This window comes from Aulonocara sp. 'chitande type north' Nkhata Bay, linkage group LG10, assembly GCF_057382095.1.
Source record: "Aulonocara sp. 'chitande type north' Nkhata Bay isolate Kocher_YH1m ecotype deep benthic linkage group LG10, A_spYH_male_GT1.1, whole genome shotgun sequence".
In the NCBI taxonomy this organism is placed as follows: Eukaryota; Metazoa; Chordata; class Actinopteri; order Cichliformes; family Cichlidae; genus Aulonocara; species Aulonocara sp. 'chitande type north' Nkhata Bay.
Window position 1 is genome coordinate 15,092,038 of NC_141353.1, and position 23,337 is coordinate 15,115,374.

Below are 23,337 nucleotides of genomic sequence, written 5' to 3' on the forward strand. Positions count from 1 at the left end.
GCAACACCGCAGCTTACCTTTATCATCTCATTGAAAAAGAAAAAAAAAGATTCAAAATACAACCAGGTGTAACATAACAGATAGCACTTTTTGCAAAAACAGCTTTTAAAAGACTAACCAGGATCAGGTTTTGTCAAAGGCCACATTGTCTGAAGCCAGAACTGAGAGAGGGAATAATAGCGGAGTGGAAAAAGCACGAGTAGCCAAGATTTTCATGAAATTTGATCTTCTGCAGCGTGATGACAGCGCTGAACTGGGCAGGCCCATAGGAACATGCTTAACTAGAGGGTTATTTTCCACATTCTCTTTTTCTGTCTCACTGTCTGTGTGTAATTCTCATAATTTCTTCCGTTTCCCCCACCTTACCGCTAACTTTCATGTAGACGTTCAGACACTCGTTTTTTTAATAGAGGTACAAAGTGATTGTTTTAATCCAGGGCCATAATTTCAGAAGGTGGAAGGTATAAATTGGTGGGAATGCTTCACATTTTTGGCTCAATAAACAGTAATTTTATTCCCGGGAACACACAAGATGCTGATTTTTTTTTAAAAAAATCTTAATACTGTAGATAAAGATGAAAGCTAGAAACCCTAGATGTGTGACATTTACAAAGCTGGTAAAAAAGGACATTTCTTGAGGTACTCACTTGGTAATTTGGGGCACTGATAACATTTGTTTTGTCCCCATGAATTCCCCACACTCCCACAGCAATCCTCCTGATTGGTCAGAACAGGAAGCGGGGTGCTGTTGCACTAAAAGACCAATATTGAGAAATATTAACAATGGGAAAAGAAGGAACGCATCTATATTTCAAGTTCAAAACTTCTTACAACTGAACTCACGGCTTGTTTGGGCGTGGTCTCTTGAAAGCAGCGCCCCTTTGGTTTGCGCCTCACCAGGACCTGGCGTGTCCCCGTTTTGTGAGGAGGTTTGATATCCGTTGAGTCGAGTGAGTGAATGATTACGGAGGTGTCTGGCGTGTGGTGAACACGTACATTAAACTGCACTGGAAGAGAAAAATCAGATATGAAAGGAAAGGGAAGAAGAGATATTACAATGTGAGAAGTGCTGAGGCAGACGATAGGTACCTTCTGAGGAGTGATGCCCCGGCTGTGATAAGGGGACGTTGAAGATTGACATTGACGACGTGTGTGTAAACTGGCTGCGGCTTATGCTTGACTCCACAAATTTCTGGCCGTCTGGCTTTAAAGCTACGGGGTACACAGGCTGCTCGTTGCCTCGCGCTGCCTGGGCTTGCTGGAGAGGAAACTGGCAGAGTCGACCGGTGAAGCCGGGAGGGCACAGGCAGTGCTTCCTCGAGCTGCATACTCCTCCATTCAAACACGTCAAGGGACACACAACTGCAGAGAGGAAAAGGCAACAGGCGCAGTCTTAGAAATATAAGTTGATAAAGCATGAATTCATTGATTCACTAAAATACAAGTATTTCATACTTTGAAATCCATCAATATGTATTCATGAGTTTTGTCAGACTGAAAGTGCTGATTTAGGATCCCCTGAGTCAGAGGCAGACTTTTATATGATCTTTCATAGAGTGATGTGAACAGCCTTATGATTCAGTAATGTACAGCATAAGTATGGAAGACAGACCAACGGGTTTGCAGCATAAGCAGGGCAGCGTAAAATCTTCACTTTGAACCGTGCCACTATAAAAAAAAATGAATGAGTCCCTGAAGCCAGTCGGCCTGAGCAAGAAAGCAGGTAGAGTCATTGATCTGTATAACGGCTTCACTGTGGCATATGGGAAAGATCTTGAAGTTCGTGGGAAAGCGGCTGGCCTTAAAGGCATATACAGTACTCACTGCAGGTTTATTAGGTTCCCCGCTGTGTTTATTTAAGTGCAAAGTTGTTGAAATTCCCACAATAAGAACAATCGCAGGAAAGAGATAAGAGAGAGAGAGAGAGAGAGAGCAGGACTGTAAGAAAACAGCAAGCAGTGATGAATCCACAGAGAAAGATAAAACCCAAACAAGCTAGTGAAGTGGGAGTGAAAGCTTAGTCATGAAGGCCATCTCGTTATTGTGCTTCGATCCATGTTAGGTCTTTGTAACATCCCAAATGTTTGTGATACCTGAGCGTCAGTAAGACTTCCAAACACATGCACTGCAATTATGAATTAACATCATAAGCTACACGTATACTTAAGAGCAAATCAAGACAGTTATTATTAAATGTGCTGCAATTACATCACACAGCAAAAAATACTCACTGGACACTTCATTAGGCACAGCAGTTCGACTGCTCATTAGTGCAACTTGTTTAATCTTATCAGCCAATCACATGGAGCCAAATCAATACATTTTGTTCAAACTGTGCATCAAATAGGAAAAGAAAGATCGTTTGAAACTGCCGCGGTTTTTGGTGCCGGACGGGCTGAGTGCTTTAGAAACTGCTGACCTGCTGAAATTTTACTCCACAGTCGTCTCTAGTGTTTACAGACAATGAGCCAAAAAAAGAAAATATCCAGTTTGTGGCAGAAAATGCCTTGTTGATGTAAGAGGTCAAGGCAGAATGACTGCTTCAAGTCGATAGGAAGGCAGCAGTAAGGTTAGCAGCCATTTGTTACAATCAAGGTATGCAGAGGAGCATCTCTGAACGCACAAGGTGTCACGAGACACTGCAGCAGATGTTGCCTGGTCTCAACATGAAAACATGGAACCATCCTGTCCTGTGTCAACAGCGTAGGCAGGATAACGCCCCATGCCACAAAGTTAAAAACATCTCAAACTGGTTTCTTGCAACATGATAATAAGTTCACTGTAGTCAAACGTACGTCAGCAGTCATCAGCATCATCTCATGTGATGGAATAGGGGATTCACATCACAGGTGTGCAGCCGCAGCTGCGTGATGATGTCATGGCAGTATGATTGACATGAAACAGATGCTTTGGGAAAATGACACATTATAACTAAACACATCCAGAAAAGGTGTATAGGGTGCATAACAATGTGACTGTTAGAGCGAAACATCTGAATGATGATGCTCACACAGTAATCTAACAATGAGTTAAAAAAAATAAAGGCGTGTTTCTTCAAGGCAGGGCTCAGCGGTTTGATAAAGTGCACCATTTTTTTTCACAGTGCCGCATAAAGATGTTCATCTTTAAGACAGTCTAAGCTTTCCATCTTGTATTACATAAGGATTTTTTTTTCAGTAAGAGAAATACTGTGTCTGAGCTTAAAAAAAGGAGTCAGTCGGTTAATAAATTCACACATTTTGATAGTAAATCAGGCAGCTGGCAGCAACCTGTGGAAACTCCAAGAGGTTTGTGGTTAAAAAGCAGCTGTGGACACTACTCGTCAGGTTAAGAGCTTTAATGATGCTGCGATTGTGTCTTTAATGTGTCTTTTATGTAAGAGAAAAATCTGAGTATTATTAGCTGTCATCAAAGTCTCTGCCAAAGGAATGTGCGTGCTTTCCAAAATGTTGACCAATTCATTAATTTTAAAAAAGCTAGAGGTCTGTTTGAACAACAGAATCCGACTGCATTTAAGGCCCTTTTTTAGGTTATAAACCAACCAATTAGTCAAGAAAACAAACAAAAAAAAATTGACTGGATGAAAGCAACTGTTATTTTCTAACAAGCAAGAAAGAAACTAGACTTCAAATGACAGGGTGCTCACTTGTGGTGTTCACACAATGTTTTTGTTTCATTTTTCAGCTCCATTGTTCTCACTTCCTCACACCCTCCCTTCGATTACCAAGATCCAAAACTTTTCTCCTATTAATGCAACGCCCTTTGTCAGAATGGTTTCCCCTCGGTTATTTTCCTGCCGTGTTTTCCTCCTTTGTCTCTTTTCGTGTCACTTGAAGTTGAATTACAGCCTCTTTGTTAAATGCACTCACTGTTGTCTTCCTCCTCCTCACCACCGCTTCAGACTTCTGCCTAAATATAGAGTCCACCATCTCTTCTACACGAGTTCTGCTTAATCACTCAAAACTTAAAATCCATTTTTCACCAAACAAACATTCACTATAGAGCTTACCCCTCCTGTATCGCTACAACATTAACTTTGAAGAGGAGAGGAGAGGAGGCCTCTCACTGTTGCTGAGCCAGGTTCGCACACGTGGAAGTAATTAGTTGCGGACTGCCGAGGAGTCTGGGCTGTGGGGTAATTAGGGGACTAGATCACTTTAAGCACAGCAGGGACATCCTCATATGGTGAAAGTCTGGCAGAAAAATGAAAGAACTTCAATGAAACACCCAACAAGTGGCATAAAATATTTTCACTCTGAAGCAACATGGACACTTCAGAGGAAGTCTGCCTATAACACTTTGTGACAGAGGACTTTAACCACTAGGACTGGGTGCAGGCAGCAACATGCAGAATCAGGTGGAAAGGCTCAGGCACAGACTGAAGACTACTTAACTCTGACATAAGAGCTCCAGTTTCCAAGGTTCACATTTCATCTCAGAACTGGATTTCGAATGAGAGGAAACTGGGAAAATGAGGGCCTTGAAAATTGAGATTGCAGACACAGAAAAAGAGCCAGAGGACTTTTTTCCCCGAATCTTACATTAGATTACACAATCTAAACGCACAGAGGCTGTGGAAACGACTAACTGTAGACAGTCTGGACTTGAGCTGGGAATGTGTCTGAATGAGACATGATCCAGCTCCTCAAAAAAGAGAAGAGAGAACATTTTTCATACCTGGAGTTGAATTTCTTGGACTCCTGTGAATAAAACCTCTTGATGTTTTTAGCCTGACGCTGCGCCATGCTACATGCAACAATGCTGATTACACAAACAATACTCTGTGGATAACACACATCATCTGCTTGGTGCATGATTATATATATCACATCTGTTGTTTCTGTGACCGGTCTATTTTTACACTGAGTTGTGAAACACACTGGTTTATCTATTTTAAACAGAAAAACAGTCAAAAACGCCAAAAAAGGGTCATTCACAGCATACAGAGATGACAATTCTACGTTGATTTGTTATGACAGATAGTCCAGTTTTTGGAGGGAAAACTCTGTTGTTTGTGTCTTCTGGCTGTTTAAAGGAACAAACTCCACCCTTGAAAGGTTGTAAAATATACTCCTGACGAAGAGCAAAGTGAGCCTGCAGCTCTAATTAAACTGTAGTTTAAAAAAAAGAAGAGAATTTCATTTTAAAATCAAATCCGGACACACCTAAACAGCAAGAGAGACTATAGATGTAGGAAATATCATCAGCTGTGATATTGCAGATGACCTTATTCCTTCCTTTTTGGGCTTCCTGACAACTGTTAAGATGTTCTTCTCTATGTGTTACATGCTGCTGTGAGCGTTTTGTTGTGTAATGTCATAGAAACCCCATATATTTATTTACAAAAAGCATTTCATGGCGCTTTAAACAGAAATGTCTGAGTTAACAGAAAAAAACAACAACCTGCAACATCTGGAAATTTCAAATTAAGCCAGAGTGAAAGAGCAAAAATCTGAAGATCCTCAAAGAGGCCATTTCAGACAGGCTTTAAAACTTGGTCAGCCCCTGAGCTCCCATGTTATAGTGTTAAAATGCCTAACTTAACAGCAGAAATAAACATATAAATTTGTTTTTTAGGTGTTCGTAACTGGCTATAACTGCCCAGAGATACTGCCATGATGTCTGCTGGGTGGCAAGACGACACAAGCAGCCAAGATGCAACTGTTTCAGGACTTTATTGAAGTCTGGTAGATGATCGTGGGATCCTTTCCATGGTAAACAAAAATGCCTCCATAACAACCAGCCAAGTGTTAAAAAAAAAAAAACCTCTGCAGGAGGAGGCTTTATCACTCAGTGGACCATTTAGGTATATGATGTCAAATCTATCGGAACATGAAGACTGTATACGGGAGCAAAGAGGGCTCAGCACAAAGTGCATTCTGCAACAGCATTCTCTGGATGACTGAGTCTGTGTTCAGGAAGGAGGAACTATGGAGGTTTTGAATAGCTCATGGCCTTAAGCATATAACATCATCTCTAAAACAGTGGAGTCAGTGTGATGCATGTGCATGCCTGGCTTCCATTGGCACTGGGTGACGTGTTTATTCGTGTTTATTCATGATATGACAGAAGTGAAAATATGAGCGCTACTTTCTGCTCGGATTCAGGGGTGAGGAAGGTTTCCAGGGTCACAAGAGTCACGTATCACGTTAAAGCTCCGACGGCAGGTGGTATTACACCTGCACTTCGTGCCTTTATTATCCTCCTTTAAGTTCGAGCCATGCACAGACTAATGTTTCCTGCAGATTGTTTGTAAGTGGGTGTGTTTGTTTGTGTGAGAGTGCTATTAAGTCAAGGGTGTATCGCCTCCTCAGAATGCTGCTGCGGTGGAGCGACTGCACCACATTACAAGCTGAAATGGGCACAACGTTTAAAAGCTGAGATCATAACAAAGGGTTTTACTCTCATTCATCATTCATTCATTCATTTATTTATTCATTTTCAGGCACAACAAATACCTATATTGAACATAAAATACACAAAACAAAAAACAAAACTTGCCTGAAAAAGGAGTGGGACGAAGAAAACTTATTAAATCCCACCCCTATACTCACTCATCAACAAAAAAAACCAATAAACTTCCCGCAGCTACGCCCATCATTGCATACAGACCCATCAACAGCCCCGGGCAGATACAAGCATCTAAGCGGCAGCTCGCAACCAACAATTAGAGCCTTCATAACTGAATACAGAATATATAAATTATAAATTGCATTACCACAGGTAACAGGCAGTAATAACTACAAGTAACAGACACACATACATATACATACATATATATCTACACACACAAGTACATATATGTACATACATACGCACACTTTATTTTTTATTTTTTATTTTGGAATCCATACCAGCAATGGTAAGAGGACAGACATTACAGAGCACACTAAAACCCATCATTGAGTATACTGTGACCAGACCAACTGTTTGTAGAGAAATTTAAATCTATGAATATTTTTGCATTGTTTCAATTGTAAACTCAGACTGTTCCAGATTTTCACACCACATACAGACACACAAAAGCCTTTACGGGTTGTTCGAGTTCTGGGTAATTTGAATTCTCCAAAGCCTCTCACATTATAAACCTTTTCTCGAATTTCAAATCTAGTTTGTAAATTTGCCGGTAAAAGTTTAGTAAAAGCTTTATACAAAATTATGGATGTATTGTAATTAACCAGATCCTGGAATTTAAGTAACTTTGCCTGAAGAAAGAATTTGTGAGTATGATCTAGATAACCAGCCTTGTGAATAATACGCAGTGCTCGTTTCTGTACTGTGACTAATGGATTAGTTGTATTTTTATATGTATTTCCCCACACTTCCACACAATATGTAAGATATGGAAGAACCAGGGTACAGTACAGAGTACGAAGTGCATCTTTATCAAGGAATTGTTTCACTTTGTTCAAAACTGCGAGGCTTCTGGAAATTTTGGTTTTTATGTGTCTGACGTGGGGTTTCCATGAAATTTTGTTATCAATTATAACTCCCAAAAATTTGTTTTCACTCACATTATCAATTGGTACACCTTCAATGATAATTGGTAATTCTATATTATATTTTAAATTACCAAAAAACATTGCTTTAGTTTTATTTATATTTAATGATAATTTATTTATGTCCATCCATTTTTTTATTAATTTTAGCTCCCTGTTTACAGTCATTACAAGATCAGTATAATCATCGCTACTGAAAAATATGTTGGTGTCATCTGCGAACAGTATGAGTTTAAGTACTTGAGAAACATCAAAAATATCATTTATGTATACATTGAAAAGTTTTGGTCCCAACACTGACCCTTGGGGAACACCACATGTAATACCAAGTTTCTCTGAATGGTAATGCCCTATGCTAACATATTGTTCCCGACCTGTTAGGTAACTTTTTAACCAGTTACCAGCTTTCCCTCGAATACCATATCTTTCCAATTTATCCAGTAAAATTGAGTGATTGATTGTGTCGAAGGCCTTTTTGAGGTCAACAAAAATACCAACTGCATATTTATTTTTATCCAGTGTATCAGTAATTTCTTCTACTGCCTCAATTATCGCCATTGAAGTGGTTCTTTGCGTTCTGAAACCATACTGACCAACATTTATTATTTGATGTTTTTCAAGGAATTTTTCTAATCTTGAATTAAAAAGTTTTTCTAGAATTTTTGAGAATTGAGGCAGTAGAGAAATAGGCCTATAATTGGTAAAACTGTGTTTGTCATTACTTTTATATAGTGGTATTACTTTCGCAATTTTCATTTTTTTTGGAAAACAACCGGACTGAAATGATAAATTACAGATATATGTTAAGGGACTAGCAATATTCAGAATAACCTGTTTAACTACAGACATATTTATGTCATGATAATCCATTGAAGACTTACTTTTACATTCTAATGTGATATTTATTACTTCTTGCTCATTTGTAGCTGAGAGGAACAGTGAAAAGGGATTTGATTTTATATTGCTGATATTTTCATTTTTATGACACGGGATGTCCGCTGCTAGTTCAGGGCCAACATTTATGAAGAATTTATTGAACCCATCGACAATATTACTCATGTTGTGATTTTCACCATTTGCATCAGTAAAATATTCAGGATATGATGTTCCAGAAGATCCTTGTTTAATTAAGTTGTTTAACACATCCCAAGTTCCTTTTATATTGTTTTTATTTTCATATAATCTTCTTCTATAATAAAGTTGTTTGCTCGTTCTTATAATATCAGTCAATTTATTTCTATATGCTTTATATCTTTGTTCCACTTCTTTTGTTTTTACTTTGATAAACTGTTTATACAGATTGTTTTTCTTTTTGCAAGCATTAATAATTCCTTTTGTGAGCCAAGGACTTTTTATCTTTTTTTTCTTTGTCATGTGTTCGTTTACAGGACAATGTTTATTGTACCACATAGTAAAAATATCTAGAAAATTATCATAAGCCTTGTCCACATCTGACTCTTCATACACCGAACTCCAATCTTGTTGTGCTAAATCGAAATTGAAGGCATGAATTGCTTCTTCATTTATTGTTCGCTTTGCTATCATGATCTTGGTATCTATTTTTTTTAAATCACAGTCACACAAAGTAAAAACTGGTAAGTGGTCAGTTATATCACAGACAAGCAGACCACTATTAATTTGGAAATCCATGACATTAGTAAAAATGTTGTCAATAATAGTGGCGCTATGTGAAGTTATTCTGCTTGGCTTTGTTATTGTTGGATATAGTGATAAGCTGTACATTGTGTCAGTAAAGTCATCAATGGCTTTTAACCTTGTTGGATTTAGCAAATCAATGTTAAAATCACCACAGATAAATAGTGGCGGACTTTCCCTTTAAATCATCACCTCGGCGTTCATTGGCAGAATTTATGACCCAAAATCGCTCAGCGACTCTGTCTGTCAGCTAGCTTAGCCTCTCGGAGACAGACGCCCTCTGTTTTCCACCACACCTTTGTCTTTACAGATCTAACACATTCCTGAACCGAGAGGTGGTGTGTTATTAAAAATCAAACGTGCTTAAGAGTTATTTGGTGGTCTAGATGAATGTGAGGCATGAACAGGGCTGGCTGTGTCAGTGGCGGGATGTGGAACATGTGCATCTGAAGCAACTACTCTATCATGAACAATATTTTCCACATGTTAAAAAAACAACTGAAGAAGTAGAGAACAGTCCATGATTTCAACATTACTCACTGCTAATCCATGCCAAATCGATCCACATAAAGTTTTTAATAGATAACTTTGTTCACTTCAGATCATGTAGACACACCGCACTGCCATTTCATATTTTTGATCTATCTTTCCAAAATGTGGTTGGAGTGGAGCTAAGAAAGCATTTGAAGTTGACCTTGTGCTTTGCTGTTATGCTTTCAAAACCTAATTTAATTTTGAATGCCAGCTTCCCCGTACGTTCCAAGAGTCAGGAAGCTTATAATTTTCCCACCCACTGCTGACTTCAGAAGAAAGACACGAACAGCACAAAGAGACAGGAGGGAGACTCCTTGTCTTCAAGCTCTTATCATCAGCACTTCAAGTGATGGACAAATGAGAGGGAACAAACAGTGTATTTATTATATATAATAAATATATCATATTAAAGTGAGGGAATAAAGCCACACGAGAGAGATGTAAAATCCACAGACTAAAAAATAAGTGGATTATTGCGATTCCCAGACACTTATTTCTTTAAGAAAAAAAAAACAGATTGGTACATTCCTCAGCTCCTACGTAAGCAAGCCCAGTGTAACGAGAAAGACATAAATAATGTCCAAAGAAAGCCCAGGAAGACTCGATCAGATTGAAAGATCTGAAAAGTTTAATGATGTTAAAGAAAGAAACAAAGAAAGAAACAAAGAAAGAGTTGCCCTTTGAGTACCCTGTGAAAAACCCACCCACTCACTTCTGTCTGTCTGGAGATGACGCATCATCAGCCCCCTCCCTCCACGGCGTCCTTTCAGCCGCAGCCGCACCCTCCCAGCACAAAAACAACAAATTACAGTCCTACAGACTGCAACTCACTAAACTGAAAGCTACCCCACATAATCTTGAGCCATACAGATGATACAATGGCCCGATCTGTCCCCGTCTCTCACTACTGTCCTCTGGCCAAACTTAGCAAGCTAACCCGTCTGAAAGTTGGTGATGACTCCCGCTGAGTCACTTTCACTGTGATTCAGTCCCTGGATGGGTTTTTGGTCCCAGATCTTATTGGCCCGTACGGCTGCAGGAATACAGAGTGTGACACCACCAGGAGTTGTTTTTAGACTGGTGGAGCTTTCAAATTATTACTGAGTAATTGTGAAGCATGACACAGTTGGTAGTTGGTGTTTATCTTCAGTGGAAGTAATGATTACATCAAACTGAGTGTAGAAATATCTAAAAATGTACTCCAACATGTTTTTTTTTAATATTTCTTCCACGTAGTGAGTAATTCTCATCAATATTTTATGAAAATTCCACTTGGTGGTTTATTAAAGTGGACCTTTTCCTCATTTATCGCTCCATATTCATAGTCCTGGACTCTACTACAGTAGAGTGGGTCAGTAGCTTTATATGAGTCACAACTGCTTATTTTTCTTATACTGTACCTTAATGCAGCCTCTCGGTTCACCCATGGTCCAAAACAAGCCATTTAAGCCTTAAAAGGTGCCTTAAGGCCACCCTTCTTTCAGGTCAGCTTTCTCTTAATTGGCTGTTGCTTGGCTTGGCTTCAGATGCAGTTGTTTAGTTTCCACAAACACAGCCGGGTGCTTGAGGGTACTGCCACTAAATCAGGTTCTAAGTAAACTAACTGCAAACCCACTAAAAAACATAATTTGTCAGACTTGATTGGGCAGTCTTTTAAATCCATCCATCCACAGTCAAGGCCGAACCTGATCCAGAATATAGGAGCCTACAAAGATTACAGCAGGAAGTCTGAATATTTGGTACAATAGGTCAGCTTTAGTGTTCACAGTGAAACATAAACACTGCTTCTTTGTTTTTCATGGCCTCTGTGGTCTCATTCTACTATGGAATATGAAAGTGGTGAAGCTCAACCTAGCTTAATGCCTGCGGGTGGAAAACTAGATTTAACCCCGTGACCCTGTTCTCGTCTTTTAAAAAGTGCTTCCAGGATTATTTCTGGTTATATTTTTTTCTTCTCGTTGACCTGAGAGAACTGTGACTAAACAACACCGGCTCCCATAAACAGTTGCCACAAGAGCCGGTGTTTAAAACGAGAAGAAGAGAATGGCTATCATCATATGACGTGCTTCCCTTTACCATCAAACCACGTCCCCAAATACACCCACCGTCAACTGGCACTGTGAGACCACATACCACGCCAAGCAAGGGACGACGCATGAAGTGGGTCAGACTCCCGCAGCTGAGCCAGACACTGGGAGTAAATGACATAATCACCGCCTTATGAAAACACAAACCTGCGTACACATTCCTCCTCCTCCTTCTCCTCCTACTCTCCCCCTGTAGAGCTCCCGCTCCTCCATCAACCCCCAGAAACTCTGGACGGCCTCACTTTCAGCTATCCAAACAACAGTGCTGCCCTTTGCCAGAGTCCAGCACTGTCACTGAAGGCTTTCATTACCTCTCTCTCTCTCTCTCTCACACACACACACACACACACACACACACATAAAGGCTAAAACAACAGTTTGTTAACATTACAGAGACGGGATGATGACAACGACGACTGCTCCCGAGAAACAGAAGCAGCCGTCATTAAGGGGGATCAGTCTGAGTATAGGGAGGGCCGCGATTTCCCAGATCTAAATCAAACCCTGCCTTGCGCAATGTGGTTTTCACATGTCATGGAAATATGCAACCACACTGCGCAGCTTTTTAGCGGGCACAAATCCAGCGTTACCCCATCACGCCCCTCTGGCACATACGTTTTGTGGAAAGAGAGCAAGAGAGTCAGATAGAATCTTGGCACCGGTGCAGATGATGTCATCTAATGACTATCTAAAAGCCCCGGCTATAAGGACTGCAGGGCAGGCAGGTAAGAGTGCTGACTGTGCTCTGCTGAGATTATGTCAGATACCTGTGCTGTGAGATACTCAGCACTGGAGTGCGTGGCAGGTAATGTCTGCAGGGTGCTCTGTCTCAGGCCAGGGCAGGAGGCAGCGCTGGCGGAGGCCATGTTATTCTATTTACCCTTCCTAATCGCTACAGCTACAGGGTCTCTGCTCGGTGTGGGTACAGTCCCCAGCATTCCTCTCAGTAGCTTTAAATAACTGCTCCATTCCCCCCTCTCACTACACAAATGGGAGGAGAGTATTAAAGATGGCAAAGAGGGTTGTTTGTTTGAGCTGGGTTCATTCAGCACACCACTCCTGGACACAGTCACATGCAAAAAATATACACGCCGTTGCCCTGAGACGATTTAAAAGAGAGCACCTCTAATTGCTGCTTTGTTTCCACAAAGTTCATTTAATGAGATGCTTTTTTTTTCTCTTTTTCTTCGCGCTGAAAAGTAGGATTAAAGCGTTCAGAGCGGCCTGTAAGACTAGAAAAGCGCTACATAAATGCAGGCTATTTAGAGTCTGATTGGATGGGGAACTCCGGCTTAAGATCATGTGGATGTTGGCTCTGAGTGAGTGTTGTGGTGCAAGCTTGACTAAAGTAAAATTTAAAAAAAAAGGAAAAACTGACTGTGGAGTTAACCTTTTTAAAAGGCCACGCTTCACTGAGGGGAAGCTGCACTGAATCAAAACAAAGTGACTAAAATTGGGTGTGTTTATCTTTTAAAAGATAAAGCATTTTCACAGCTTTACCAGTTGGATCCACTTTTATGAGGGGAGCCCACAGTGGAAACAAAGGCAAAAAAAGAAAAGGTTAACGAGAACACAAAACCTCCCAAATAATTACAAGCATTATTTAAATGGACACACGGAGGTTACACTTATTTAGATTAAAACTCAGCCTTGGCAACAGGGTCAATGGCCAGCCTGTAAACAGCAGCCAAAGGTAAGAAGCTTTCGTGATTATTAAGCTGGGAATGAATGTGCCCGAGAGTCCATCGCTCATGTGTGTTTGTGTGTTTGTGAGTTTGTGAGCACGGGAGCCGTGCCCAGCTTTGCCTCTGAGCTCAGTCCAGCCTGTGGCAAAAAATCCGGAGTGCTGCAGGTTTCTTGGTTGCCTGTGTTAGACCGCTTTCTCCAAAGTTTGGCATGACAGAGAAAAGAGCGTGTGGGGAAGAGCAGAGGGCTTTGAAAGGTAAAATAAACTTGCCTCCCTAAAGAGAAAGAAGGAGAGAGAAAGCAGAACCAGCCTTGACTGCTGTATTTAACTGACTTGTGTTCATCTTCAGGCTCCCATGGACCTCTGACCCATGCCAAGGGAAAACCAAAACAAACCACAAGGCTACTACTGTCACTTTACCCTAAATACAAAACCACATGGGAAATCCTCAAATAGCCATTTCCACTTGTCATGATGCCCATTTTAGGGGACGCAAGCCCAGACTGAGCTATGATAAGAACCACTTCCTGTGCAAACGAGGCCCCGCCCCCCCTCACAACATTCCCTTAGATATTCCAGAAAAAGATGAGAATCTGGAGCTGCCTGGCAACAGCAGGCCTGATAAAGAGGAGATGCAGAGGAGAGAGGAGGCTCAGCGGGCTGTCTGGGAGCTGAGCAGCTGCTGTCAGGAAGGCAAGATATATTGGATGCCTCCGTGCTAGCAACAACGAGAAACATTTAGACTTGGACTAAAAAAGCACACCTTAGTCAAAGCAACCACAGTATGTGCACTGCTTTTATGTAGCCATTGATTCTGAAAGAATATCTCCTAAAAGAAATACATAATTCTGACAAAGTACAAGACGTATAAACTTTGAGGCGCAATAACCAAGAACCAAGATTGAAAGTGTTGGGGATAAAGGAAGTTTTTAAAAGGGGTCATAGCATGTGATCAGCATAAGCTAAGGTCATTCACGGGTTTCTCTGTGAAGTGAGTCACATGTAACTCTTTCATCCTTTTTAATATTTTCCAGTCTCTGAATGCTAAAATTCAACTTTAATAAATAAAACAATATGTATTCTGCAATAGTTTTATCGCTGTCATAACCACCTAACCCCCTGCAGAGCCCTGTGATTACTTACATAGGCACCATGTGGAGTCCATGAGGAGGGCAAATTGTATGTTGCTGCAAACAGTTCTTTTTTCTGCCTGCCATGCCTGGAAGGAATTCTTTGCTTTCATCGGTTTTATAAAGTGCAAAGTGAAATGCAGATTCATTTATGACACATGTAATCAGCGCAAGCGTATCGACAAAACAAATCGGATGTCGTAATCTGATGGCCGATCCTGAATGGGACATACTTAGCAATAAAACGATGTCCTGTAACGTCTGCCTGTGTGCAAACGTTCTCTTATAGAAAGTCCAAATGAGCAGCGTGCTGTGCAGGTGATTTATATTCATGTCCTCCAGGTTATTCACACTGAGACAATCTGCTCTGTCTGCACATCTGGGTGGTCGCCTCTCCGTCTGTCTGTCCCAGTCTGCAACAGCATAATGACATCCCGCGCAGATCAAACAGATTCATTATTTCTATTTATTACTTGATTTACATTTTGGATAATTGCTGTTTATGAACTAGTGTATTTTTAAACATAAAGAAGCTCGGGCCTTTACACAAACAAAGCTTCTGTGGTATATTGCTGGAAAAACAGAGTAATTGTTTAAAGCTGCTCTAATCTATGCCATACCTTTTTATTTTAGTTACAGTACTGCGCCAAAGTCTTAAATCACCCCTCATTTCTTTATGTTTTGGATCTTTCTGCCTTTTTTTCAGTTCTCTCAAGATGATCCCACACTGCTTCATTCATGTTGAGGTCTGGGCTGTGGGGAAGCCAATCCATGACTACCAGAAATGTAGCTCCAAACCATGATAGATGGCTGTAGACACTCACTGTTGCTTCTCTCCTGACCTCCTCCATACATGCTGATGGAAATTTAAACCAAAAGTTCCAACTTTGGATTCATCTCTCCATTAGACTTGCTGTCACTAATTTTCAGTCCAGTTTTTGTGTGAGCAAATCTGAGCATTTTCTCTCTGTTCCCCTTGCTTAAAAATGGCTTCTTAACCGCCATCCTTCCACTGAGACTGTTTCTGATGAGGCTTCGACAAACAGCACATGGATCAACTGAGAGATCAAATGAGTCCTGTGTCAGGTGTTTGCTGGATTCCTTCTTACTTCTTAAGGACATGACTTTCAGATCAAATACACCTGCTGTAGATAGTTTTTAGGCCTTCTTCTGTCCTCTGCTTGTCCAGTTTCCTCAAATTTGTTTAATGACACGCTGCACACCATGGTGAGTTTTCAGCTAATAAATCTTTGGGAATCCCCTTGTTGGTGAAAATTTATTCTTTTGTATTTGTTAAACTGTGTTATCTTTGCCATTTTTCATAGATTCAACTAAAGAAATTAGTAAAAAAAAAAAAAAATTGGATATTTTAGGACATTTTGTTAGTAACAAAGTGCTTACAGATAGAAATTGGCTCTTTGCTAAGTTGTCTGTTATGTGTAGACACAACATTTGTTCATCCCTTGAGCTAGCTGCCTGTTTTATGCTTGAATGATACATAGGTCAGCGTGAAGTGACTTAACAAACAAACAAAAACAGTCAGGTACAAGCACTGTGCTGAATATGTTTGGGAAAAGCAGCCAATGTCCAAAGAAAACCTTAGAGAGATCTTCAGAAAGCCTGGTGAACTGTTGCTCGAGACCACTGGAAAAAATGGTCTGGTTTCTTAGAAGCAAAATATAAAGAAATGGGAGCCAGCTCAAAAGTTTTGTACAGTAACGTACAAAGAATACAAATCGTGCAGAGTGATTTCACATCCTTTAGCTCAGCCGCTTTAGTTTTAAGTGCCTGTCACTGGCTGAAAAGTCAGAGGATCAACAAACTGAGGAGGGTTTTATGATCACCATAAATACACGCACTGTACCTGTATTATTTAGCTTTTGATATATTTAACTTTGGATAACTTCTTTGGCCTACTAAAACAGAACAAACAGAAGTAACGAACAGGATTTCACTTCCCTCTTTCAGTTTAATATAAAATAAATGACCTATTTTGCCGTGGAAACACAAACTTTTGAGAACATGTCAAGTAAAGCAAAGCAAAAAGTCTCAGTGAACTACATTATGACTAAAAGTGTATCTTGGTTCTGAATGTGTTTGCTCTTTAAAGACTCTTCTTTACTTCTACAGACTGACAGGAATCATATTTTCTTTTGTGGAAAAGTTTTGTTCAGTCTGGGCGTCAGGCTCGCCGTTGCTTACATCATAACTGCTCAAATATGGAAAAGTCTTCATATTGTTGCTGCTATAGCCGTGGCCGTTTTAACACGGGAGAGAGAAATTTCCACTTGTCCAGACCACATTCCAGCGCTCGCGCTGAACAGCACACATCTCCTGTGCAAGCTGGAGTCGACTCCTCGGTCCCTCTCTGCAAAATACTCCGATAAACGGACGGATAAATCCGGGAGACGGGACTGTGTGACGACATGATCTCGTTATCCAGACACACTGCGAAACAGCATGAGGCATTCCAGGAATCCGACGCGTCTCTCTTGAATTACTTTACACAGAAGCTCCATAAAACGTGACGTACCACAAGGAAATCGGGGGGAGAAGAGGGAAGACTGATGCCGGAGCCAACTCTTTGCCTCTACACTGTGTCAGAGTGCAAGTACCATTCACTTGGCCTCAATTGAATCCAGCCTGCTTCGACTCCAGCTACGACTCTACACGCAACTGCAACTCTGTGCAAACCTGTGTGTGATGAATGCAAAATGCACCACAACCACAACCTGCTGCTGCCACTCCTCCCTCCCCACAGGCATTGTTTATTTTTCATCCAGCAGCTCTGCATCTTAGTTTGGTTCTAAGAATTCAGCCAATAAAGGAGAGAGAGAGCACATAAGTGGAAGAGGAATCTATATTTAGAAATATGTGAGTTTTAAGAAAGAAAAAGAAGAAAGAAGCCGTATCATGTTAATAAATATATTTATTACTGAGCTGTGCCGTGCAGCGTAGTGTATTAGCTCACTTTCATTACTGTTATTGAGTTAATTCACTGTCAGACTGCGTTAAAAAGCTCAATCTCACTCTGTACACCGAGCCACTGAGGGTAAATCCATTTGTGGAGCGGCACACTGATGTAGACTGCAAGGCTCCAAGTCTCAACCACAGCTGATCTGATACAGCACAGAAACAGCTCCACTCATGCCAACCAGACACTGGAGTGAGGGAGGTGGGGAAAGTATAGATCTTAAGAGTACATTTATGTGCCATGTAATGAGCCGTGCCTTACTAATTAAAGTGTAACCCAGGAACGTTTTCCAGATGCAGCGGAGGGTAAACCTCAGCTCACCTCATCTTAGCCACCTATTTATTTGCACAGTTTCCTCACATGAACCCACGGAGCCTATCAGCAGCAGGTATGGAACCAAAAGGCCTCGAGATGATCAGATATGCTGGCTTTGAACCAGTTATTTTGTGGATTATGGGCCATTTTTTGTGACATGGTGTTGGTTTTGATTTTTAGGTGGACTTTATTGCTTCAACTCGCGCTCGTGCTATCAACTAACCTTGAAATGAGCTAAAAGTGTTTCAGATTTTCAGGCATAACCTTTTCTTATAGAGAAGCACAGTTGGGCCAGTTTTAGGTGTTTTATGGAGCTCCACATTGGTATAATAAGCTATTAAGAAAGTCAGCTTTTAAGCAAACAAACAGGCCTCCCTCACCTCTCTACAGGGGCGATGTGCCAAAAAGTGATTTCCATGGTTTCTCCTTGTTTCTTATGTCTAATATCTTTACTTATTTTGGTAAAAAGATGGAGGGCAACATGATGCTGGGGAAACTTAAAGTATGCCTATAAAATTGTAATGTTATATTTGTTACAGTTTCTGCTGTCCTGTTGGCCAGATCCCTTATGAAGATTGTTTTTTATCTGCATAAATAAAGAATATATAAAAGTCACTTTGCCAAAAACCCTCCAGCTTCGCCTTGTGACAGAAATGTTCCTTCTGGCTTTAAATGGCAGGACATCAGTCATGATATTAGATGTGTTTGGCATATTTTTGACAGATTGAAGGCCAAGGAGGCATTTATAATCGTTTAAATAATCGCGATCATTTCTTTTTGCAATTACCGGAAATCCTTTTTTGGCACAACAGGGATAACCACAACGTAAAAGCCTGGGGTCAGGACAGGGCTCTCACTAGACATTTAATCGCCCCCAGCCCTCATAAGAAACTGCCTCTGTCACTTACCGACCCTGAAGCCCGGTCCGGTGAGCGTGTCGGCCCCCTGCCCGTTCTCCGCGATCAGCGTGGTGTTGTTGCCCTGCTCGCAGGTATCCTGGCACTGCCCCTTCAGGCAGACCCGCTTGCAGATGAGAGGAGCGATGACCACCTTGAAGCGCTCGCGTGTGGAGGAGCGCTCCGTGCACCACACCAGCCTGTGGACGCTCAGCCAGATGACAAGCAGATGGGAGATCAGAGAGGGCATCCTGGCATCCTTTCACTGCCCTCCACAGAGACCCCGGGACATTTAATCACAAGCCGAGGGTTTCAGCTCCAGCTCAAAGGCGCCTGCTTTGTTAACACAGAGGGAAACTTTTGACGTCTCATACGGTGGAGGAAAAAAAACAAAAACGTGTGTCCTCCCTCCTGTTTTCTTCTTTGGGAAAAATAAAATCAGTTCCCTCGCGTACCCATGTGATCCATCTGCAAAACCGACGCGTTTGGCATCCTCGGTAGCTTCTCCCAGTTGCGCTCGTTCCAAAAAGTTGCAGGAGTTGCTCTTTTGCTTTTGTCGCTCTTCCTTCTTCTCGCCTGTTGCTTTGGAGGGCTGGAGAGGAGTGCGTATGTGGGTTTGGAAGAGAAAGAAGAGAGGGAGGAGAGGAGGAGAAGGGGTGAGCCAGCCCTCTCTGGAGAACTTGGCCGGAGGCCAGCCAGGCGGTGCAGGAGCAAAGCTGAAAGTGGTTTCCTTGTTGGTTATTTCTCCTCTAACAGCCCTCCTCTGCTCTATTGCCCCCGCACAGACAAATCACAGCTGCACAGCTGTGCGTGTCACTCTCAAATAGAAAAAATAAAACAAAACATGGACACAGGCTAATAATTCACTCCGTGTTCGTGAGATTCTAGTGCGTGAAAATGCACTGGCCTCTCCGAGGTTCCTCTCTATGTCTGTAAAAATATCAGCCAGTGTGCATACACTGATCATAACATGTCATTACGCCGCAGTGTGTCACTGCACTACATCAGTCATTGTATTTGAATATTTTGCTTTTCACTTGAAGCTAAAAAATATCAGTCATGTGGATTTCTTCAAGATTTTACAGGCAGTCTAATATTTCTTGTATTGTGTGATGAGCTTCTTTATATTTCACAGCTCAGATATTTAAATAGCCGTAAGGATGTCCAGAAGCACGGTACAGCTGAAAAGCCAGTATCCCAAGGACCACTGGTGCTGAATGACATATAAATGCTATATACATGCTTACAGCCATTGTGTGTGTATTCCAACAGCATTGTCTTTTAAGAAGAGTTCACCAGGGATTTGAAACATAAGGCCCGGGGACCAGAATTAGCCAGCGTTTTCTGTCCAGTGGGCTGGAGTGTAAAATGACAGTCTTTGGCAGGCTGATATGAGGCCTTAGGTTTGACACCTGGTCTAAATGCTGGCCTACCTACAGTCCTGGCCTATCTATGATGGTAAAACCTTCCACTTTCAAAATGACAGCAATGGGTCTCCTCTGTTTCCAAATGCTTACAGAGTGCTGTTAATAGAAGAGGTGATGCGACCTGGCATCAAATCAAAACTGAGCATACACTTTTCAGAAAACACCTTTCTTACTTTCAGCATTTAAATTTGTTGGCTCCGCAGCTAATAGATGCTTTTACAGTCTGGGGTTATAAAAGCATCTATTAGCTGCTGAGGTTTTTGCAACAACTGCAACAAATTCCAGTTTTCCATTCTTGCCCTCGGTGTGCAGATAAATAGCGCTCAATCTCGCAGCCGCCCACGCCGACTGAAACAGATTAAAGTCAGACGGCCAACGTGACACCACACAGTCTGCAGCGCTGAGACCTGCCTAAACACTTAATGCATGATAAGTTCAGCTGCGACTCTCGCCTGGGACGAACGAGCGTGCTGATTAATCACACTTCAAAAAGTAAAAAAAAAAATATATGAAGGTGCAGCACGGGGGCTAGTCAGTGTCTGGGGGTCATGTGAGCAATGGGTGAAAGTGAGAAACAGACAAAGGGAGGGGAAGAAAGCAAGCTGAGTCACTTCCTCTCCAAAAAAAGTGAATGTGTTTACTTTTAGTCGCTGAGGAAATGACTGCATGGGCCTACAGAGAGTTCACGAGCCGTTCTCACATGTCTCTGAGCCTCTGCTGCTCACCATCATAAGGTCACCGACTGCCAAGACACACACACGTGCACACATGCACGCACACACAGAATGAAAATACACTGCAGGTCAGACAAGAACCCATCCTTATTGTTAGTACAATATAATTACTTCCCATCTGAAAACTGAAACCCTGGTGATATTCTCTGACAAGCAGACAATAATAACAGACAGCACGGACAAATAAGCAACCTTATTACACAATCTGTGTGTAAAAAGAGCTGAAGATGGAAATTCAATCCTTTACTTGGATAAAAGCAGCAACGCAACATCCAAAAGATGAAGAATGTGAGCGACTAAAGCAAAGACTACTTAGAGCAGAGTGCCCCGAACAATAATAAACCCTTCTGCTCAATGTGTCCCGGGCCTCTAAGTTAATCAACACACAAAGTGCAGTGAGATAGTTAACATATTAGACTGCGTCTTTATTTCTACAGCAGCTCGTGTTTCTCTATGGAAACAATCAGAGCCATTTCCACAGACAATGCCAAATTTTTAAAGCGATCACGAGGAACTACACTCAGCGGCGTTGGAAGTTTTATCAGGTTTGGCCACGAGAGAATCTCAGTGAACACTCAGGAGCAATGACAACAGCTTAATGGATCTATGGCAGCCTCTGCTGGATCACTTGCCCAGTGGTTTAAACAAAGACGTCCAAAGGGCACGTTGGCTCCAGGTGGAGTTTTCTCTACAGAACAGTAAGAAGAAATTAGTTTCGGTGCCGTGCACAAAGAGTCTTATTTTTTTTGGATCAAGCCTGTGAAGCATATTGGCATGATTTACACTACATGAACTATATACGGTTTTTCTTAGGAGCAGATTAGACTGTGTATCAACACAATTTGTACTCTGGATTTTGTGCTTTTATCCCCAGAACGGTCAGTGATTATGACTGTTTATCCTTTACAAGGTTAAAATGTGTAGTTTCTTTTCCAAACTGGTCTAAAACAAACCCACAGCTGCACAACTTGAACTCAATGGTGCATTTTGAGGGAATAATCACTGCAAAAACTTGTCCTGGGAGATTAGCTTTTAGACCACTTGCCATAAAACTCATCACACTGGCTATTGTTCCACCAGACAATAGATTGCAGTAAGTTTAGTGATCCTGTAACTTTTTTATCTACTGCACGTTGAAATTTCTCTTTGTCCATTTTATTCATTTGTGACCAAACAGATACAACAAGGTGCTGGAAGCATTTCTCAGAGAATTTCGTCCATATTGACGTGATAGCATAACACAGTTGGTGCAGATTTTTGGGCTGCACATCCGGCATGTGGATCTCCTGGTCCAAAGGTGCTCCGTTAGGTGTAGATCTGGTGGCTGTGGAGGCTTTGTGAGTATAGCAAACTCACTGTCATGTTCAAGTAACCAGTTTGAGATTATCTGAGCTTTGTGACATGATGTGTTATCCTGCTGGTAACAGCCATCAGAAGATGGGTACACTGTGGCTGTTTAAATGATGCTCATTGGTCATAAGAGGCCCAGATTGTGCCAGGAAAATATCCCGCACACCATTACACTTCCAGCAGCAGCCCGAACTACTGATGCACAGCAGGGTGGATCGATGGTGAACCGCTACCATCAACACTCATCAGCAGGTAACCTTTTTTCCAATCTTGTATTATTCAATTTTGGGGAGCCCACATTCTTTGACCCAGTGTGGTCTTCTGCTACTGCTGCTGTAACAAATCTCCTTTAAGGTTTTATGTGTTGTGTATTCAGATGCTCTTCTGCACACTGATTGTGACCAGTGATTATTTAAGTAACTGTTACCTTCCTATCTGTGGTCGACTCCTTTGTCACGTGGTGTGAGCAGAATCATCTGCAGCTCAACGTGGCAAAGACCAAGGAATTGATCGTGGACTTCAGGAAGACCAGGAAACACTTGACCCCTGTTTCAATCCAGGGGGTCAATGCTGACATTGTGGAGGACTATAAATACCTCGGTATACACATTGACAATAAACTGGACTGGGCTAAAGACACCACAGCACTTTACAGGAAGGGCCAGAGTCGTCTCTATTTTTTGAGGCGACTGAGGTGCTTCAACATCTGCCGGACAATGCTCAGGATTTTCTACGAGTCTGTTGTGGCCAGTGTGATCCTCTACGGCCTTGCATACTGGGTTGGGGGGGGGGGGGGGGGGGGGGGGGGGAAGAGAAGCAGGCTGAGGGTCGAAGATGCCAACAGACTCAATAAACTGATCCGTAAGGCCAGTAATGTTGTGGGGATGGAGCTGGACTCCCTTAAGGTGGTGTTGGAGAGGCGGATGTTGTCCAAGATAAAGACAATGTTGGATAACACCTCCCACCCACTCCACAACATACTGGTCAGTCACAGGAGCATGTTCAGTGAAAGACTGAGGTTACCAAAGTCTACATGTCTAATTTAACT

General features: G+C 41.7%; 1 protein-coding gene across 3 annotated transcripts in view; it reads right to left on the reverse strand.

Moving 5' to 3' along the window:
- The window catches only part of ltbp3 (latent transforming growth factor beta binding protein 3), a 43,349-nt gene extending 23,957 nt beyond the window's left edge, over positions 1-19,392 (reverse strand). For all 3 annotated transcript variants that reach the window (XM_086308512.1, XM_086308511.1, XM_086308510.1), the window contains exons 1-4: positions 18,791-19,392; positions 1,090-1,362; positions 844-1,007; positions 648-753 (exon numbers count right to left, since the gene is read on the reverse strand). In XM_086308512.1, the coding sequence (XP_086164638.1) occupies positions 648-753; positions 844-1,007; positions 1,090-1,362; positions 18,791-19,028 (781 nt within the window). In that variant the 5' untranslated portion in view covers positions 19,029-19,392. The remainder of the gene's footprint in view (positions 1-647; positions 754-843; positions 1,008-1,089; positions 1,363-18,790) is intronic.
- Positions 19,393-23,337: the final 3,945 nt, after the last annotated feature.